Genomic DNA, 18,001 nt, shown 5'->3' with positions numbered 1-18,001 from the left:
TTTTATCAAAAATTCATACAAAATTTTCGCAGTGTGGCTGCTTCACTCACTGAGTTGCTAAAAGCAAGAAGTTTCAGTGGATTGTCAGAAGGCATTTGACAGCCTGAACGCTGTGTTAACCACTGCCCCAGTATTAGCCACACCTAATTACGCAAAGCCATTCAAGGTAACTATGCAAGTATTCTGGGTGTCGGTGCTCTTGTAGGAAGAGGACAATAAGATGGAAAGGTATTTCTCCAGGAAATTTACCATTCGTCAGTAGAAATATTTGACGAATGAGAAGGAGACTTTTGAGGTTAGTGTTGCCGTTACAACATTTCAATGTTTATGTTACCAGTAACGCAGCTGAGACAATTATATACACTGATTATAAAAATTACATTTTGTAGAGAAATTTAAGGACAGAAATGTCAGACTGCTTAGATGGAGCATGTTGTTCCAGCCATTCAATTTGAAAATTATGCATGTGGCAGGATGAGAAAACGAGATGGCTGATGCATTGAATGAAAAGCAGAGGCTTTCCGTGGCAGGAGTAAAACAGACTGAAACAGAATGTAGTAGAGCATGTTTGCTTGATTATTATCAATATAATGTATATGTGTAGTGTAGAGTACTAACAGTTTAAGATAAAGGGGTTTTAAAATGCAGCCACCTTTACATACTGATGGTTCATTTTTTTAAGGGGGGGGGGGGCGGGGAAGTGTGGCAGTGCTGTTCCCTTAAAAAGGTTATGTTGTCCTTGGTATTTTTTTGAACGATGCCATAAAAGACAGACCCCAAAAAGACAGATACTCTGGGTTTGGATTGGTTTTTGGGCCAGTTTGATTATAGCTACCAGATACTGACTATGGAAAAATGCTTTCAAGTTTTAAAAAAACCCTTGTACAATGAAAGTGGAGTGGCCAGTGGTCCCAGCTCAGCTTTACTCAGGTTTGGTTTGGTTTTAGCACAGTAGTGGACCCAAAGAAGCAGGTTCATGCTGATACTCTCTCTAACTTCTCTCCTGTAAGAATCTATGTTTGATTTTACCTTTTGTGCCAAGAGGTGTTTATGTGGATTGTTGCAAGTATTGGGAGCAGCATCATAAAGTTAGAATGATCTGTTGAGTTTTCGGATAAGTTAAGTTATTCTGTACTCTTTTGTTTGTGTTTCATTCAGTAATTTTATAAATAAACTCTGTTTTGTTAAAAACTAAGTGGATTGGCCAGCTGCATCACTCCTGGAATATTGTGTTACACCTGTTTAAAGCAACAAGCAAAGTAAGGTCTGGGCTACTTCCTTGACATATTTTGAAGGGATCTGGCCTGGTCCAACACATGTGACAAAATTGATTTATTTCAAGTTAGTGGTCATGCCTGGAGTGGTTTCTTTGAAAGATTATTTGTAAAAATTGCAGTAGAAATGAAAGAGGAAAGTAAATGTACTATTGCAAGTTTACAGATGACACAAAAATAGATGGGATGACAAGTGGTCAGGACAACACAAAGAGATTGCAGAAAGAGATAGATCTGTTAAGTGATTGGCCAAAAACTTGGCAGATGGAATATAATGTGGGAAAATGTGAGGGCAGGAAGAAGAGAGATTAATATTATTTAAATAGAGAAAGACTGCAGAAAGTTACAGAGGAATTTGGAAATCCTTGTGCATGAATTATAAAAAGCTAGCATCCAAGTTTAGTGAGTAATAAGAAGGTAAATGGAATGTAGATCTTTATTTCCAAGGGAATGGAGTGTAAAGGTAAGTAGATTTTGCTAAAGCTATGAAGGTACTAGTCAGATGATAGTTGGAATGCAGTGAATGGTTTTGTGCCCCTGATAATAAGGAAAGATATGTTGCCTTTGGAGGCAGTGCAGAGAAGATTCGCTGGGCTGATCCTGGGTTTGCCAGCTTCTCTTATGAGGAGAGATTTATGTCACAAAGCTGGTCCCTTTTTTCTAAAAGCTGTTGCTTTTCTCAAGGGTACTGTGTCCTTGATTTTTTTCAGAGGGATCGTAAATGGGCCAGGCTCTGATTAGACTAGTTTGGTACAGAGATGAAAAGCATTTTGAGAGACCTTTTGTTTATATGTAATCAGATGAGACTTCAGGCCAAAGTGGTCATGTTTTAGAAGTGACCTGCATAATGAAAGGGGAGTGGTCAGCCCTCTAGCTGAGCATTTCAGTCCAGAACTAGTTTGGAGTTCAGTAGTGGACTGTGTGAACAGGTTGTCTCTCTTTCTGCCCCTCTAACTTCAATCTGTAAGCACCTGTTCCTTTTTTTATTGTGTTTTAAGGGCGTTTGCTTAGTGGGACTGTTGTGTACATTCGGAACAGCATAATTAAGTCTAGTTTGGATAGACTGAGTTCTGTAGGGGTTGTTTTTTCTGTTCTTTATATTTCATTGGGTAATTTTGTGAATACATTTTTGTCTGTTTCAAAACCTGGTTGTCGACCTCACTAACCTACTCCGGGTAATTTTCACTGTACAGTTACTGAAACAAATTTCAAAGTTATGGTCTGCGCTGTCTGCTTACGAATGTTTTGAATGGTCTGGCCTAGTCCATAACATTGAGTAGATTGTTTGTTTACTTATTAGAATTTAGAAGAATGAGAGGTGATTTTATTGAAACGTACAAGATTCTTAAGGGATTTGATACGGTAGAAGTGGAGAGGTTTCTACTTGTAGGAAAGTCTAAGACCATGAAGGGATAACCCCAGAAAAGGGGGTTGCATATTAAAGACCAAAATGAAGAGGAAATAATTTTCTCAATAGCTAGTTAATCTGTTGAATTCTCTACTAGAGGGGGCTGTTGAAGCTAGGTCATTATGTGTATTCAAGGCCTAGATGGACAGATTTTTAATTCGTGCGGGAATCAAGGGTTATTAGAAAATACAGGAAAGTGGAGTTACTGATTATCAGATCAGCCATGATCTTATTGAATGGCACAGAAGACTTGCTGGGTTGTATGCCCACTTCTGCTCCTAAATCTTTACTGGATACTTTTAAAATATGTCTATGACTGATGATAATTGGTTGTACTGTTGTAGATACCTGCTGGGTCTGGATGGAGAGTAATTTGATAGCTGGACTTAGTTTAGCAAACAAATGGCTATGAGGAAGTGCTATTCAGCTGATCTCTCCTATTTCAGAAAGAAACTTTCTTGTGTTCATACTGAAACCTATTTGTTCTTCTGAAAGAGTGATTCAAGGAACTTCGTTAATGCACGTCTTAAGCAAGCTGTGTCTGTCAAGACTTCAGAGACTAACGTGCCTGATTATGGACTTGGCCACATTTGGTTGAATATCAAAGCATCAGATTTTGGAACAGACTGCAGCTTAGCCTTTTTGCCTTCAAGAAACCCTAATGGCTAGAAAATACATTTTTATTTAAAGTTAATGTCTGCAGATAGAAATTTATTTTTTTCCCTCCTCTGAAGAGAGAGATTATTTGTATGTATATTTTTGATTATTTGAAGGGATTGACATGTATATTGCCAAGTTTATTGACCATGTATGTTAATCAGTTATGGCATCTTCATTGAATAAGTTTGTTATCTTGCTAAACCAATAATATTGTATTTATTAAAGAAACCCAGTAGATCTTTTTATTTAAATTCTAAATAGAAAAGTTTAATTGGCCATCTCAGTAACTGAGAATTTTTTTAATGTTGAGACTGTGCAGTGGGACTAGAATGACACGGTTTTCCTTCAGCCCCGGTTATAATTGTGATGAAGTGGGAAGGTCAAATTTGGGCCTTTCTACCAAGAACGTAATTTGTGCAAATTCAAGAAGGGTTCCATCAACCTGTTTAATTAATTTCAATATGGCTTCTGTGCCTGCCACCTCGAGGCCTGGAATTTCAGTTTAGTTATATTCACTCACTGCTTACTGGAGAATTCCACTTGCAGCAAAATCCTAGTTTTAGCTTTAAACTCTTGTTTACAAATACTCTAAATGACCACTTTATTAACTCTGTAACTCTTAACCTTGTCCAACATTTTGTATTTTTCTTACACATGTTTGCATGCACTGTTAGCTCTAATCCATGGGTGCTGACCTACACTTTAACTTACAAGATAATACATGGCTTGGAAAGGGTGGACGCTAGGAAATTGTTTCCGTTAGGTGAGGAGACTAGGACCCGTGGACACAGCCTCAGAATTAGAGGGGGTCAATTCAGAACAGAAATGTGGAGATATTTCTTCAGCCAGAGAGTGGTGGACCTGTGGAATTCATTGCCACAGAGTGCAGTGGAGGCCGGGAAGCTAAAAGTCTTCAAGGCAGATATTGATAAATTCTTGATGTCACGAGGAATTAAAGGCTACGGGGAGAATGCTGGTAAGTGGAGTTGAAATGCCCATCAGCCATGATTGAATGGCGGAATGGACTCGATGGGCCGAATGGCCTTACTTCACTCCTATGTCTCATGGTCTTAAACTATCTTCCACCAGTTGATTCCAAAGCACAAATTTCCTATTTTCAACATCAGAATTGTTTTATCAACATTCAATAACTCTGACTCCAGGCAAGTTCAAGGCAGAGACATCTTCTACAGATATATTCATCTGGGGAAGTCCTTCTTTCTATAAATTCCCAAATACTGCAGTATAGTCATGTAAGTTGCTCTGTCATAACTTAGTCTGCACTCCTTACTTAAATATTTAATTGGTGGTATACACGAACTCACACTGTGCGCTTAAGAACTGGATAAAGTTTGAGTAAGTTAATGTTAAGATATTCGATCCATCACATCTGAACATGATGGAAGAGTGACAGCGGTATTTAAAAATATTTTGATTCACACTCTTCATGCAACAGACATTAGAGCTAATCCACAGAAGGTTATAGCCTTCAGTGCTTTCCCATCATTTTGAAACATCATGGAATTGCAGCAATTCATAGGAATGGTTAACCGAGAAGGGACTTGTTTTTACCAAATCTGGCAGAAGAAAATGAACTGCTATAATAATTACTTAAACAGGGTCAAGCATGGTTAAATGTGAAAGCCAACGGTTGGTGATGGCTTCTTGTGGGGTTGTTGTCATTTTCAATGTTTCCAGCAATCCAACCAGTCCCAAATCCACATGCTGTTGATGTTGAAACTTCCCCCATGCTTTCAAGATTCTATTTTCACTTCTTCATATTACCAATATCTGGTAGTTACTGTGCATTATATGCTAATTCAGGCTGGGCTGGCGGAGTTGATGGAGGGATTGAATAGATTGGGACAGCTGTTTTGCATTTATTTCATGTGTGATTCATGTTTGGGGATTTTGATATTTATGGACGTGGGCTTCTATTATTTCATCAATCATGCGATTTTAGCATGTCTACCTGACCCCACCCCCAACTGATTGAGTATAGTGTAGGTAGATAGTAGTACCTCTTACCCAATTTAATTACTTTATCAGAGAAAGCATAACTTTATTTCACTTATTTAGAAATAAACCATTTGGACAGATGAATTATTAAAGAAAGTAAATTGCATTTGTATAATACCTTAGATTCAAGACCTTAGATTTTCACAAAGTACTTCATGGTCAACAAAACACTTTTTTGAAGTAAAGTCACAAAGATAGACGACATGTTTTGGTAATTTTTTGCAAGGTAATGTTATTAGAAGTGTCAGAGCTGAGCAGGCAATGTGGCAGAACTCCCCGTTTTTGAAATAATACCGTGGGATCTTTTAGATGAAATTGTGACGTCTCATAAAATTTGATTATGGCAAGATTACAACTCTGGAATTTTAGTCTCAGTCTGGATTATCTGCTCAAAATCAAGTCGTGTGCATTTCAGAAGCTTTATCAAAAATGTTTTGTTTGAATACATTTAGTGGAAGCGGAAACCCTGCAGAGTGACCACTGAGTCGTTGACGGGTTCTATCCTGTGCCAGGCTGACAAAAATTAGGTTATATAAGGTTATTTAGGGATAAACGTGGGTCGACAAAGTGGAATTCATGATAACTATAGGTTTGCGGGCTATATGGCAAATTGCCAAATGTGCTTCGGGACTGCGCCAAGGGAGTGTCTGCAGTTTTTGACGGTCCGGCCTAGAGATCGGTTTTGAACTTTTCAACAACACTAACACCGACTTAGTCTTTAGAAACAAGTGAGGTTGAACTTTCGTTGTAAAAGAAAATCAGAGAAGGGCGTACTCAAGATTACTGACAGCCGCCGAGGAACAGCAACAGCCTGGTGATTAAGTAAAGTTCCTTTCGGAAAGTCCCCGCAGACTGAAACTTCCGTAACTCACATTTCTGATTTTCACTTTGAACAGCTACTTTTGCAGAAAACCCGAGCAGTCATACCGTGACCAGAGCTGACGGAAGTAACCGACTGTTTAAAGCCTGGCCATTCTCACGATCCAACCAGATGGTTTTGTCTACGATTAAACATGAAAAGCGGTCAAAATTAGAACTGTCGACTAACCATGGCGGACTCGGAACAACAGGAGGAAAACCTGAAAAAACTAATTGTTCGTCTCCAAAACGTCGAGCAAGGGAGTGAAATCAAAACTCTGCTTCAGATTTTAGACGATTTGATTCTCCTTACTACTGTTCGAAATGGTAAGTAATGGTCTAAGAAATGATGTGTTTTAAAAATCCGTTATCGGAAGACAGAACGGACTCATTTTGATGCACAGTGCTGATTGTTTACATCTTAAACAGCTTCGATTTTATTCGGGAATAAGAACATCCACATGCCATTGTTGGTGGTTCTGGAATCGTTCACCGAAATTGCCAGTATCCAACAGGTAGGCTCTTTATTTACGTCTGGTGCTATGACTGGGGTGAGTGGTGCAGATGAATAGTTTTATTTTCGTCTTGACTTGTTCACCATCCAAGATCAGTGTAGGGGCGTTTGTTTTTTGTAGTCTAAATGAAGCAAAAGCTTCAAGAAAACGATTGGCATGCGTTGATTTCCAGAACTTGAATGATCTGAGTCTCGTTGGCATGTCACATATGCGTACCGTTGGGACCAAAGTGACGCACGCCTCCCCTTCTCTCGCCAACTAATTTAAAAGTTGGTTGCCAAATTTTTTCTCTGAACATCATGTGTCCCTCAGTGGAAATTTGTTCTCACTAAAATAGCCTGGACTCGACGTACATCATAAGTATGTATGTCACTCACTCCTTCAGTGAGACGAGATCCAAGAGTACTTAAATAGATTTGTAAGCTATAAAGGCAGGTACCCTATATCTGACAAAACTTGAACAGCACCACAGTGACCTTTTGCAGGCCTTTGTGAGGCTCTGCATATGCCACAACACAGACAGCAATGGTAGTTGGCCTACCCACTGTAAACCCAATTGGGCCAGTCCGGAGCTGTTTGATACTGTTTATTTGACAGGAACACAATAAAAGTGCAATAAGCTGTCAAGGTTTATTGTTTTTTAAGAAAGCTGGAAGGTTGAGAAACAAGGCTCTTTCTAACTTTATCTTCAACTTCTAGCCTTGTATGGGAAAAGCACTAGAGAAGATTTCATGAAAGACATATTTTGGGTCAGGAACCACATATGGTCTAAACCACACATTGTTTCCTTTTCTGAAAGGAATTAGTAACCTATCTAGGTTTTTATTACCAATCTAATAATATTACTATCATGTTTGTGTGCAAATACCAGTAGAAATGAAGTTCTGATTGTTAGATTAGATTAGACTTACAGTATGGAAACAGGCCCTTCGGCCCAACAAGTCCACACCGACCCGCCACCCACCCATACATTTACCCCTTACCTAACACTACGGGCAATTTAGCATGGCCAATTCACCTGACCCGCACATCTTTGTGACTGTGGGAGGAAACCGGAGCACCTGGAGGAAACCCACGCAGACACGGGGAGAACATGCAAACTCCACACAGTCAGTCGCCTGAGTTGGGAATTGAACCCGGGTCTACAGGCGCTGTGAGGCAGCAGGGCTAACCACTGTGCCACCGTGCCGTTCCTACATAGTATAGAACTTGAATACTGCTGAAACAAGTAAACACTGCTGAGCTTTTTGAGCCTGAAGACAGCAAGATAAGAACACTTAATTTCAAAATGAATGACAGCTTATATTGCATGTGAAAGAGTTGTTTCTGGCAGGCACATCAACTGATTGATCAAGGTATCAGGTCCACACTTATGAATTTCAAAACAAAGGGCAATGCTTGGGCATCTGTTTCCTGCATATGTGAGCCACATTTCAAGACTGACAATTTTAATATTGGTTATTCGTATAATTCTTAGTGTGCTCAAGGTTGGACAGCATTTGCTGAACAATCACTGGACCACATCCAGCATTAGGCATTATCTTCTGATTTCTGCAAGCATGGGCTGGTTGAATACTATCTGTTGCAAGAGCCCCAAGGGAGGTGCTGAAATTTCTGTTAGGATTCCTACAGTATCATGCACTATAAGATTGGTCCATTCAGGAATCTTGTATATAGACCCTAAACCATTTGCTCATTTTTAAGTTTTCTGTCAAAGTAGGATGCATCAAGCTAGCCAGTGGAATGATGACTACTCTATCAGATCATTGCTCACTGTGTATTGCACAGACTTGAGAGTGGTCCTAAGGCTGTCACTTAGAGACGTGAAATATGATAGTCTAACTCAAAGTTCCTGAGAAGGGTAATGAATCTCAAATATTTGAGCACCATTTCGCCTGCTCAAATTTGAATGGCGTTTTGAACAGAATGCTATAATCAAGCCAAAAAGACACAAATAAATAATATAGTATATAGACTTTGGTACCCTTATAATGTAAGGTAAGTAAATTCTACATCCCAACATCTATCAGATTTTATCAAGCGGGATCTGAATGTAACACGTCAGGTGTAAAAGTAAAGTCTCTATTGTCTTTATCAGACCATAGGAGTGGAATATCTCAGGGGTCAGTGCTGGATGCATTGCTGTTTGTTATCTTTATCAATGATTTGGATGAGAATGTACAAGGCATGATTAGTAAGTTTGCAGATAATACTAAATGGGCTGTATTGTGAACAGTGAGGGAGGTTATCAGAAATTGCCGCAGGATCTTGATCAGCTGGGGAAGTGGGTTGAGAAATGGAAAATGGAGTTTAATATAGATGAATGTGAGGTCCTTCATTTTGGAAAGTCAAATCAAGGTGGGGCTTTCATGGTGAATGGTAGGGCCTGAAGGAGTGTATAGAAACAGAGGGATCTTGGAGTTGAGGTGCATGGTTCACTGAAAGTGGAGTCATAGATAGACAGGACAGTGAAGAAGGCTTTTGGCACACTGACCTTCATCGGTCAGGGCATTGAGTGTAGAAGTTGGGAGGCTATGTTGCAGTTGTACAGGATGTTGGTGAGGTCACACTTGGAATATTGTGTTCAGATTTGGTCACCTTGCTATCAGAAAGTTGTTATTAAACTGGAAAGAGTGCAGAAGAAATTTACAATAATGTTGCCAGGACTCAAGGGTATGAGCTATAGGGAGAGGATGGACAATCTAGGACCTTTTTCTTTAGAACATAGGAGACTGAGGGGGAATCTTATAGGAGTGCATAAGATCATGAGAGACATGGGTAGGGTGAATACGCTCTGTCTTTTTCTAAGGGTTGGGAAATCAAGGACTAGAGGGCATCAGTTTAAAGTTAGAGGGGAAAGAATAAAAGGGAACCTGAGGGGCACCTTTTTTATACAGAGGGTGGTATGCAGATAGAATGAGCTGCCAGCAGAAGTTGTTGAGGTGGGTACATTAACAATATTTAAAAGGCACTTCCCTGAAGCTGTCAACTATTCAAAGTCTACAATTTAAATAGAAAATCAAATTTTAGGAAGGAATAGTATCTAATACAAATTACTGCAATATTTAAACGAAATGAGTTCAAGCTAATACCTGTCATTAGCAAGATTAAAACAGAGCAGGCATTTTTTAAAAAAAGTTTCTTATGACTTGTATTTAAACCACCTTGATGTATTTTTCAATGATTAATTTTAAAATGTAACTCATGCAATTTTGTTAGAGGCTGCCCTGATAAAGATTTTAGCTCTGCTTTCAATTGAGTTGTTAAAAAAGTGTTCTCATGGATATTTCAGTGTCTTGGATTATTAACTTTCCCATCGTCTAAATTTGCATTTTACCAAAACTCTAAGAAGTTTGTTATGATTTTTTTCCATTTTTCAAAAAAATTTGTTGAATTATTTTTTACTTTAATTATAATACAAAGCAAGTTTCAACTTTCTTTGCAAATAAAGGGCAAAAGAAACATGAACATTGTTTATATTCTTCCAAGTAATGTGATTCACTGGATGTACTTTTTCCTTTCCTTCAACTAGGCAGGTTGGTCTTTATTATGTAAACTGATGGAACTCTGTCCAAGCATTATTAACAAATTGACAACTCCTCAGGATATGGGAAAGGACTGGGATGTTCTTGGAGTGCATCAGTAAGTATTTTCTTTGTTCACTTGATAGGATGAAATGATATGAATGGAATTAAACTAATTTTATTTTCAAAAATAATTTGGACTTGACAAAATTACAGTCTGCACCACCATTCAAGAGATCATAGCTGACCAAACTCAACTCCATCATCTCATATTATCCCCACCTCCATTAATTCCATTCATCCTGAGAAATCTATTGAGCTCTGTGTTAAGTGTGCTGAATGACTGAGCATCCAAGGCTCTCTGACAGAGTGCAACTCAAGGTTCACAACCATTTGTGGGATGAAACATTTACTCATCTCAGTCATCATAAATGCCATGTTCAAGATTCAATAGTGAGGAAAAATATCCCCTCAATGTAAAACCCTTCAAGAGCTTCGTATGTTTAAAGTAGATCACCTCACTTTTTCCTAAACTTGACAGATTCCCCAATGTTATCACACATGACAATCTCCACATTCAAAAAACCTACACAGTGAACCTTTGTTGTTTTCCCTCCAGGGAAATATATTCTTCCTTAGGTGAGGAAACTAAAACTTCACGCAGTATTTAAGGTGTGGCCTCACCAATCCCCTTTATAATTGTGGTAAATCTTTATGCCTATACTCTATTTGAAGTTGTTTAAATGTTATTTGCTTCCTTAATTACTCCATATTAATTTTCTGTGGTTCATATGTAAGAACACTCACGTTCCTTTGAATGAATCATAGAATCATGCATTAACTATGACACAGAAGAAAGCAATTTGGTCTGTTGAGCACGCATTGACTTTTTGCAATACCAATTCACATAGTCTTACTCCCTTACTCTTCCCTAGTAACTAGTTGTACTTTTATTTTTGGGTGCTTATCCAATTCCCTTTTGAAAAACACAATTGAATCTGCATTCACCGCCATCTCAGGAGGTGCATTCTAGATCTTAACCATTCAGTTCGAAACAAAATGTTTTTCCCATGTTGTCTATAGTTGATTGACCAATCGTAATGTGTGTCCTTTAGTTTTTAACTGCTCCATCAGTAGGACTAGTTTCTCACTATCTACGCTATTGAGGCCCTTATGATTTCACTTATTTGATCTCTCAAAGTTTAAATTGAATGCTGATATCACTGAGCAACTTCTCTCTGCAATCGTAACATTATATTCTTTGCTCTGCTCTAGTACACCCATCCACCATGTATGTATAGTCTGCTTGATTATGAAAAACAAATTTAGATACCTGTGACAATAATAATAAATCAAATCAAATGTTATAACCTTCTCCAAGGGGAATAATCACTTATCCAATTTACCCTTGTTCCTGAACCTCCTCATCCTTGGTCCAATTATGATATATCTTTTAGAGATGACAGACCAGTTTGGATTTGCCTTGACTAAGGAGTACAAAATAACCTTCAGGAAATGATAAGAGACAGAGAATCAAGCATGAAGGAGCAGCTGGAGGATATCCTTATTAGTCAGGAAATGGTATTGGGGAAATTGATGGGATTAAATAGTAAGTAGTTTGGGGCCAGAGCTGAGCGGGAGCAAACAGAGAGTAGTCTGAGAAGTTAAGAGATAATAAAGACTTACCTCATGGATTTGGGGCCTGCACTTTGGGACTGGAGCTGAGCAGGAGCAAACAGAGAGCAGTCTGGGAATGTAATGTTTCTGATTCTGAGGGGCAACTGAAAAGTAACATCACAGGAAGACTGTGATTTAATTGTCTCATAAGAGGTCTGCTAAATTTGAATTTGTTAAATTGAATCATGTTAATTTATTGGTTACAACTTGCATAAGCAGAGATACAAAAACAGTTAAAAATTTAAAAAAATCAAATTTCAAATGTAATTAAATAAAATAAGGATGGAAGATTGGGTGATGTGTTGTTTCTGCATGATGTGGTAGCTGTTGTGGTTCCCAGTGACCATGTCTGCGGTAAATATTGGTTGCTGGAAGAACTCTGGCTCAGAATCAATGAGCTGGAGGCTGAGATTGAAACATTGCAACACATCAGGGAGGGGGAGAGTTACCTGCATGTTGTGTTTCAGGAGACAGTCACACCTTCAGATTAACTAACTATAATTTGGCCAGTGGTCAAGGACAGGAGGGTGTAGCTGTGAGTGAGGCATGTAGATGGATCCAGGAGGGAGAGTTGCAGAAGCCCTTAGCCCCTGTCCTTGTCCAACAAGTTCAAGAGATTCGCTCCCTATGTGGACAAGAACTGCAGGAAGGATGAGCTTACTAACCACAGCACCATGGTGCAGGGAGCAATTCAAATAGGGGGAGAGAAGCGAAGAATATAGACATAAAGATTTCCCACAGTAAAAAAGGAGACTGGTGAGGCCACACCTGAAATATTGTGTGAATTTTGGGATGTATTGTGTGAAGTGTGAAGGAAGGATATATTTCCCTGGAGGGAGAACAACAAAGGTTCACTGCATGTTTCTTGAATTGTTGTAATTGGGGATAGTATAGTTAAAGGCATAGACACTGTTCTCTGTGACCAGGATCGAGAGTCCCAAAGGTTGTGTTGCCTGCCTAGTGCTCTGGTTCAGGATATCTCATCGAGACTGCAGAGGAACCTGGAGTGGGAGGGTAAAGATTCAGTGGTCGTGGTCCATGTAGGTCTCAATGACATAGATAAAACTAAGGGAGTATGAACATGTAGGAGCTGAATTACAAAGCAGAATCAAAAAGGTAATAATCTCTCAATTACTACCTGAGCCACAGTCTAATTGGCACAGGGTCAACAAAATTAAGCAGGTAAATGAATAGCTGAAAGATTGGTTTGGGAGAAATGGGTTTGAATTCATGGGACATTGGCACCAGCACTGGGGAAGAACAGACCTGTTCCGATGGAATGATCTTCATCTGAACTGTGCTGGAACCAGAGTCCTAGCGAAACACATACCTCGGGCTGTAGACAGGGCTTTAAACTAAATGGGGGGGAAGAGTTCACTTAAAGAGGAATTTAGAAAACCTGAATTAAAGATGGAAGTAAGAGTGCAGAACTCAGGAGAGGTTATTAAAATCTCCAGCACAGACACAAATAGAACAGTGTATGGAAAGGGAACAATCAAACTTCAAGCACTCTGGACAAACGAATACCAGTGAGAAGAAAGACAGTTAATCCAGGAAAGTGTTATATGTGAATGCATGCGAGATAAGGAAAAAGGTAAGTTAACTTGTGGCGCACATCGAAATTGGCAGGTATGATGCGGTGGGCATCACAGATGTGGTTGCAAGGGGACTGGACTTGGGAGCTGAATATTTGAGGATGGCAGGTGGCCAGAGGGGGGGTGGGGTTGCCTTATTAGTAAGAAATGAAATTAAATCAATGGTAAGAAACAAAAGAGGGTCAGATAGTGTAGAATCTGTGTGGGTAGAATTGAGGAACCGCAATGGTAAAAAAAAATCTTAGTTGGAGTTATACACAAGTAGTAGACAGGAGCTGGGGTGCAAGATATACCAGGAGACAGAAGAGATGTGTAGGAAAGGTGATCGTGGGGGAATTTCAATATGCATGTGGACTGGGAAAATCAGGTTGGTCGTGGATTACAAGAAAAATAATTTGTGGACTGTCTACGGGATGGCTTTTTGGCACAGCTTGTGGTGGAACCCACTAGGGAACAGGCAATTCTAGATTTAACGTTGTGCAATGAGGCAGACTTGATAAGGGAACTTCAGGTGAAGGAACACTTAGGAGGCAGTGATCATCATAAGATTGAATTTACTCTGCAATTTGAAAGGGAGAAGGTGGAATCAGAGGGAACAGTATTACAGTTGAATAAAGGCAACTATAGAGGTATGAGGATGGAGATGGGTAGAATTGACTGGGAGAGGCACCTAGCAGGAAAGACAATGGCAGGAGTTTCTGGGAGTAATTCAGAAGGTACAGCAGAGCTTCTTCCCAAAGACAAAGAAGCAGGGAGGATGAGGATAAAAGCAAGAGAGAAAGTAAATTATGTGGCAAAGGGCAGAGGGAAACCAGAGGATTGGGAAGTTTACAAAGATCAACAAAAAAGAAATATGGAAGGTGAAGATTAAATATGAGGGTAAGCCAGCCAGTAATATGAAGGAATACTGTAAGAGTTTCTTTAGATATATAAAGGACAAAGAGAGGCAGAAGTGAACATTGGGCCATTGGAAAATGATGCTGGAAAAATTGTAGTGGGGAACAAGGAAATGGCTGAGAAACTGAATAATTGCTTTGCATCAATCTTCATGGTGGAAGACGCAAGTAATATCAAAAAAATTCAAGAGAGCGAGGTGCAGAGCTGACTATGGTGGCCATCCCCAAGAAGAAGATACTAGAAAACCTGAATGGCCTGAAGGTGGATAAGTCAGTTGGTCCAGATGGACTTCACCCCAGAGTTCTAAAGGAGATACATGAAGGGATAGTGGAGGCATTAGTGCTGATCCTTCAGGAATTGCTAGAATCTAGAAGGGTCCCAGAAGACTGGAAAACGCTAATGTGACACCCCTATTTAAAAATGGAATAAGGCAAAAAATGGAAAACTACAGACTGATTAGCCTAACCTCTGGTAAGATTCTAAAATCCATTTTGAAGGACGAGATTTCTGAATACTTGTAAGCATATGGTAAAATAGGGCAAAATTAGTATGGTTTCATCAAGGGGAGGCCATTCCTGACAAATCTGCTCGAAGTAAAGAGCAAATTAGACGAAAGAGAGCCAATGGAAGTTATCTACCTGGACTTCAAGAAAGCCTTTGACAGGTTTCCCTGCACAGGGTGCTGCTGAGTAAGAGAAGGGCCCATGGTGTCAGAGGCAAATTGCTAGTATGGATAGAAGTTCTGCTAGTAAAAAATGAGGTCTGCAGATGCTGGAGATCACAGCTGAAAATGTGTTGCTGGTCAAAGCACAGCAGGCCAGGCAGCATCTCAGGAATAGAGAATTCGACGTTTCGAGCATAAGCCCTTCATCAGGAATCGAGATGAAGGGCTTATGCTCGAAACGTCGAATTCCCTATTCCTGAGATGCTGCCTGGCCTGCTGTGCTTTGACCAGCAACACATTTTCAGCATAGAAGTTCTGCTATCTGGCAAGAAACAGAGAATGGGATAGAAGGGTCCTTCTCGGGTGACATGGTGTTCTGCAAGGCTCAGTGTTGTATGAACTTTTCACTTTAAACATTAATGATCTAGATGAAGGAACTGAGGGCATTCTGGCTAAGTTTGCAGACATTACAAGGATAGGTAGAGGGACAGGAAGCATTGGTGGAGGGGGAAGCTGCAGAAGAATTTGTACAGGTTAGAAGAGGGGCCAAAGAAGTGGCAGATGGAGTACATCATGGGAAAGCATGAGAGCACGCATTTTGGTCAAAAGAATAGAAGCATGGACTATTTTCTAAATGTGGAGAAAATTCAGAAATCTGAAATGCAAAGACACTTCGGAGTTCTCGACCAGGATTTCTCTCAAAGTAAACTTACAGGTTGAGTCAGTAGTTAGGAAGGCAGATGCAATGATGGCATATATTTTGAAATGATTTGAATATAAAAGCAGGAATGTACTTCTGAGGCTCAATAAGGGTCTGGATTACAGTGGTGCTGGAAAAGCACAGCAGTTCATGCAGCATCTGAGGAGCAGGAAAATTGATGTTTTGGGCAAAAGCCCTTCATCAGGAATAGAGGCAGAGTGCCTGCCTGCAGGCACTCTGCCTCTATTCCTAATTAATGGCATTTGCCCGAAACGTCGATTTTCCTGCTCCTCGGATTGCTGCCTGAACTGCTGTGCTTTTCCAGCACCATTGTAATCTTGAATCTGGTTTCCACATCTGCAGTCCTTGTTTTTACCTAGTTGATCTATAAGGGTCTGGTCAGACCACATTTGGAGTATTGTACAGAGTTTTGGGCCCTATATCTCAGGAAGGAGGTACTGGCTGTAGAGTGTGTTCACAGGAGGTTTGTGAGAATGGTCCCAGAATGAAAAGCTTAATATATGAGCAATGTTTGAGGACTCTGTTTATACTTGATGGAGTTTAGAAGGATGAAAGGGAATCTAGTTGAAAGATACAGAATACTGAATGGCCTCAGCAGAGTAGATTTTGGGAAGATGTTTCCATAGGTAGGAGAGACTAGGTCATGAGGGCATAGCCTGAGTAAAGGGAAGACCTTTTTGAACGGAGATATGGAGAAACTTGTTCAGCCAGAGCATGGTGAATCTATGGAATTCATTGCCACAGAAGACCGTGGCGGCCAAGTCATTGAGCATACTTGACACTGAGATAGATAAGTTGTTGAGTATCAAGGGAAACAAGGGTTATGAGGAGAAAGCCAGAGAATGGGATTGAGAAACCTGTCAGTCTTAATAGAATGGTGGAGGGCTGAATGGCCTAATTGCTGCTCCTCTGTCTTATGAAAGTCTGATAGGTCTATGGGGCCTGATTCTCGCATCCAAGAGTACTTAAGAAATGACCCTAAAAATAGCAGATGTATTAGTGATCATTTTCTGCATCATGTAGATTCTGGACATGTTCCATTGGACTGGATGGTTGCTAATGTAACCCCACTCTTTAAAAAAGGAAGAGAGAAATGGGGAATTATAGGCCAGTTCACCTGATATCGTTAGGAGAAAGTAAGGACTGCAGATGCTGGAGATCAGAGTTGATAAGTGTGCTGCTGGAGAAACACAGCAGGTCAGGCAGCATTCAAGGAGCAGGAGAGTTGACGTTTGAGACCTAAGCCCTTCATCAGGAGTGTGGGGAGAAGGGGACTGAGAGTTAAACAGGAGGGAACTGGGGGAAAGGTAGCCTGGAAGGCGATAGGTAGATGCAGGTGGAGGGTGATGGTGACAAGTTGGAGAGGAGGGTGAAATGAATAGATGGGAAGGAAAATGGACAGGTGGGACAGTTCAAGAGGATGGTGCTGAGTTGGGGGATGTTGGATCTGGGAAGAGGTGTGGGGAAGGGAGATGAGGAAATTGGCGAAATTGGCATAGATGCCATCTGGTTGGAGAGTCCTGAGCCAGAAGATGAGGTACTAGTGAAATCGACCACCCTCTGCTTGAGTTTGTCACAAGCACACTCCATCTACATCTACCTACTACCTTCCCCTAGTCCAACCTCCCTTTCTATTTATCTCTCAGTCCCGTTTCTGCTCCCTCCTAATCCACATTCCTGATGAATGGTTTCTGCCAAGGACATGCAAGTTATTGATTTGGTCGAAGGAATTGAATGCAATATCTCCAAAGTTGTAGGTGATGATAAGCTGGGTGGCAGTGTGTGCTGGTTGGAAGATGCTAAGAGGCTGAAGGGTGACTTGGACAGACTGTCTGAGTCGGCAAATACTTGGCAAATGCAGTATAATATGAATAAATGTGAAGCTATCCACTTTGGTTGCAAAAAACAGGCAAGCAGATTATTATCTGAGTGGTGGCAGTCTAGGAAAATGTGAGGTGCAACAAGACATGGGTGTCAAATTGGAACAGTCGCTGAAGGTTGGCATGCAGATGCAGCAGGCAGTGAAGAAAGCTAATGATATGCTGGGCTTCATAGCAAGAGGCTTTGAGTATCAGAGTAAGGATGTCTTGCTGCAGTAATACAGGACCTCGGTGAGGCCATATCTTGAGTATTGTGTGCAGTTTTGGTCTCCTAGTCTGAGGAAGGACATCGTACTATTGAGGGAGTTC

The 18,001-nt window shown here is 40.3% G+C and overlaps 1 protein-coding gene across 1 annotated transcript in view; it reads left to right on the top strand.

The window, feature by feature from the left end:
* Window positions 1-10,272: 10,272 nt before the first annotated feature.
* The window catches only part of lrrk2 (leucine-rich repeat kinase 2), a 140,690-nt gene continuing 132,961 nt past the window's right edge, over window positions 10,273-18,001 (top strand). The window contains exon 1 of the mRNA XM_060842940.1: window positions 10,273-10,376. Within this exon, the coding sequence (XP_060698923.1) occupies window positions 10,358-10,376 (19 nt within the window). The 5' untranslated portion in view covers window positions 10,273-10,357. The remainder of the gene's footprint in view (window positions 10,377-18,001) is intronic.

Source organism: Hemiscyllium ocellatum, chromosome 23 (genome assembly GCF_020745735.1).
Source record: "Hemiscyllium ocellatum isolate sHemOce1 chromosome 23, sHemOce1.pat.X.cur, whole genome shotgun sequence".
Taxonomy (NCBI): domain Eukaryota; kingdom Metazoa; phylum Chordata; class Chondrichthyes; order Orectolobiformes; family Hemiscylliidae; genus Hemiscyllium; species Hemiscyllium ocellatum.
The sequence above is the reverse complement of the archived record's forward strand: the minus strand, read 5'-3'. Positions and strand labels throughout refer to the sequence as shown.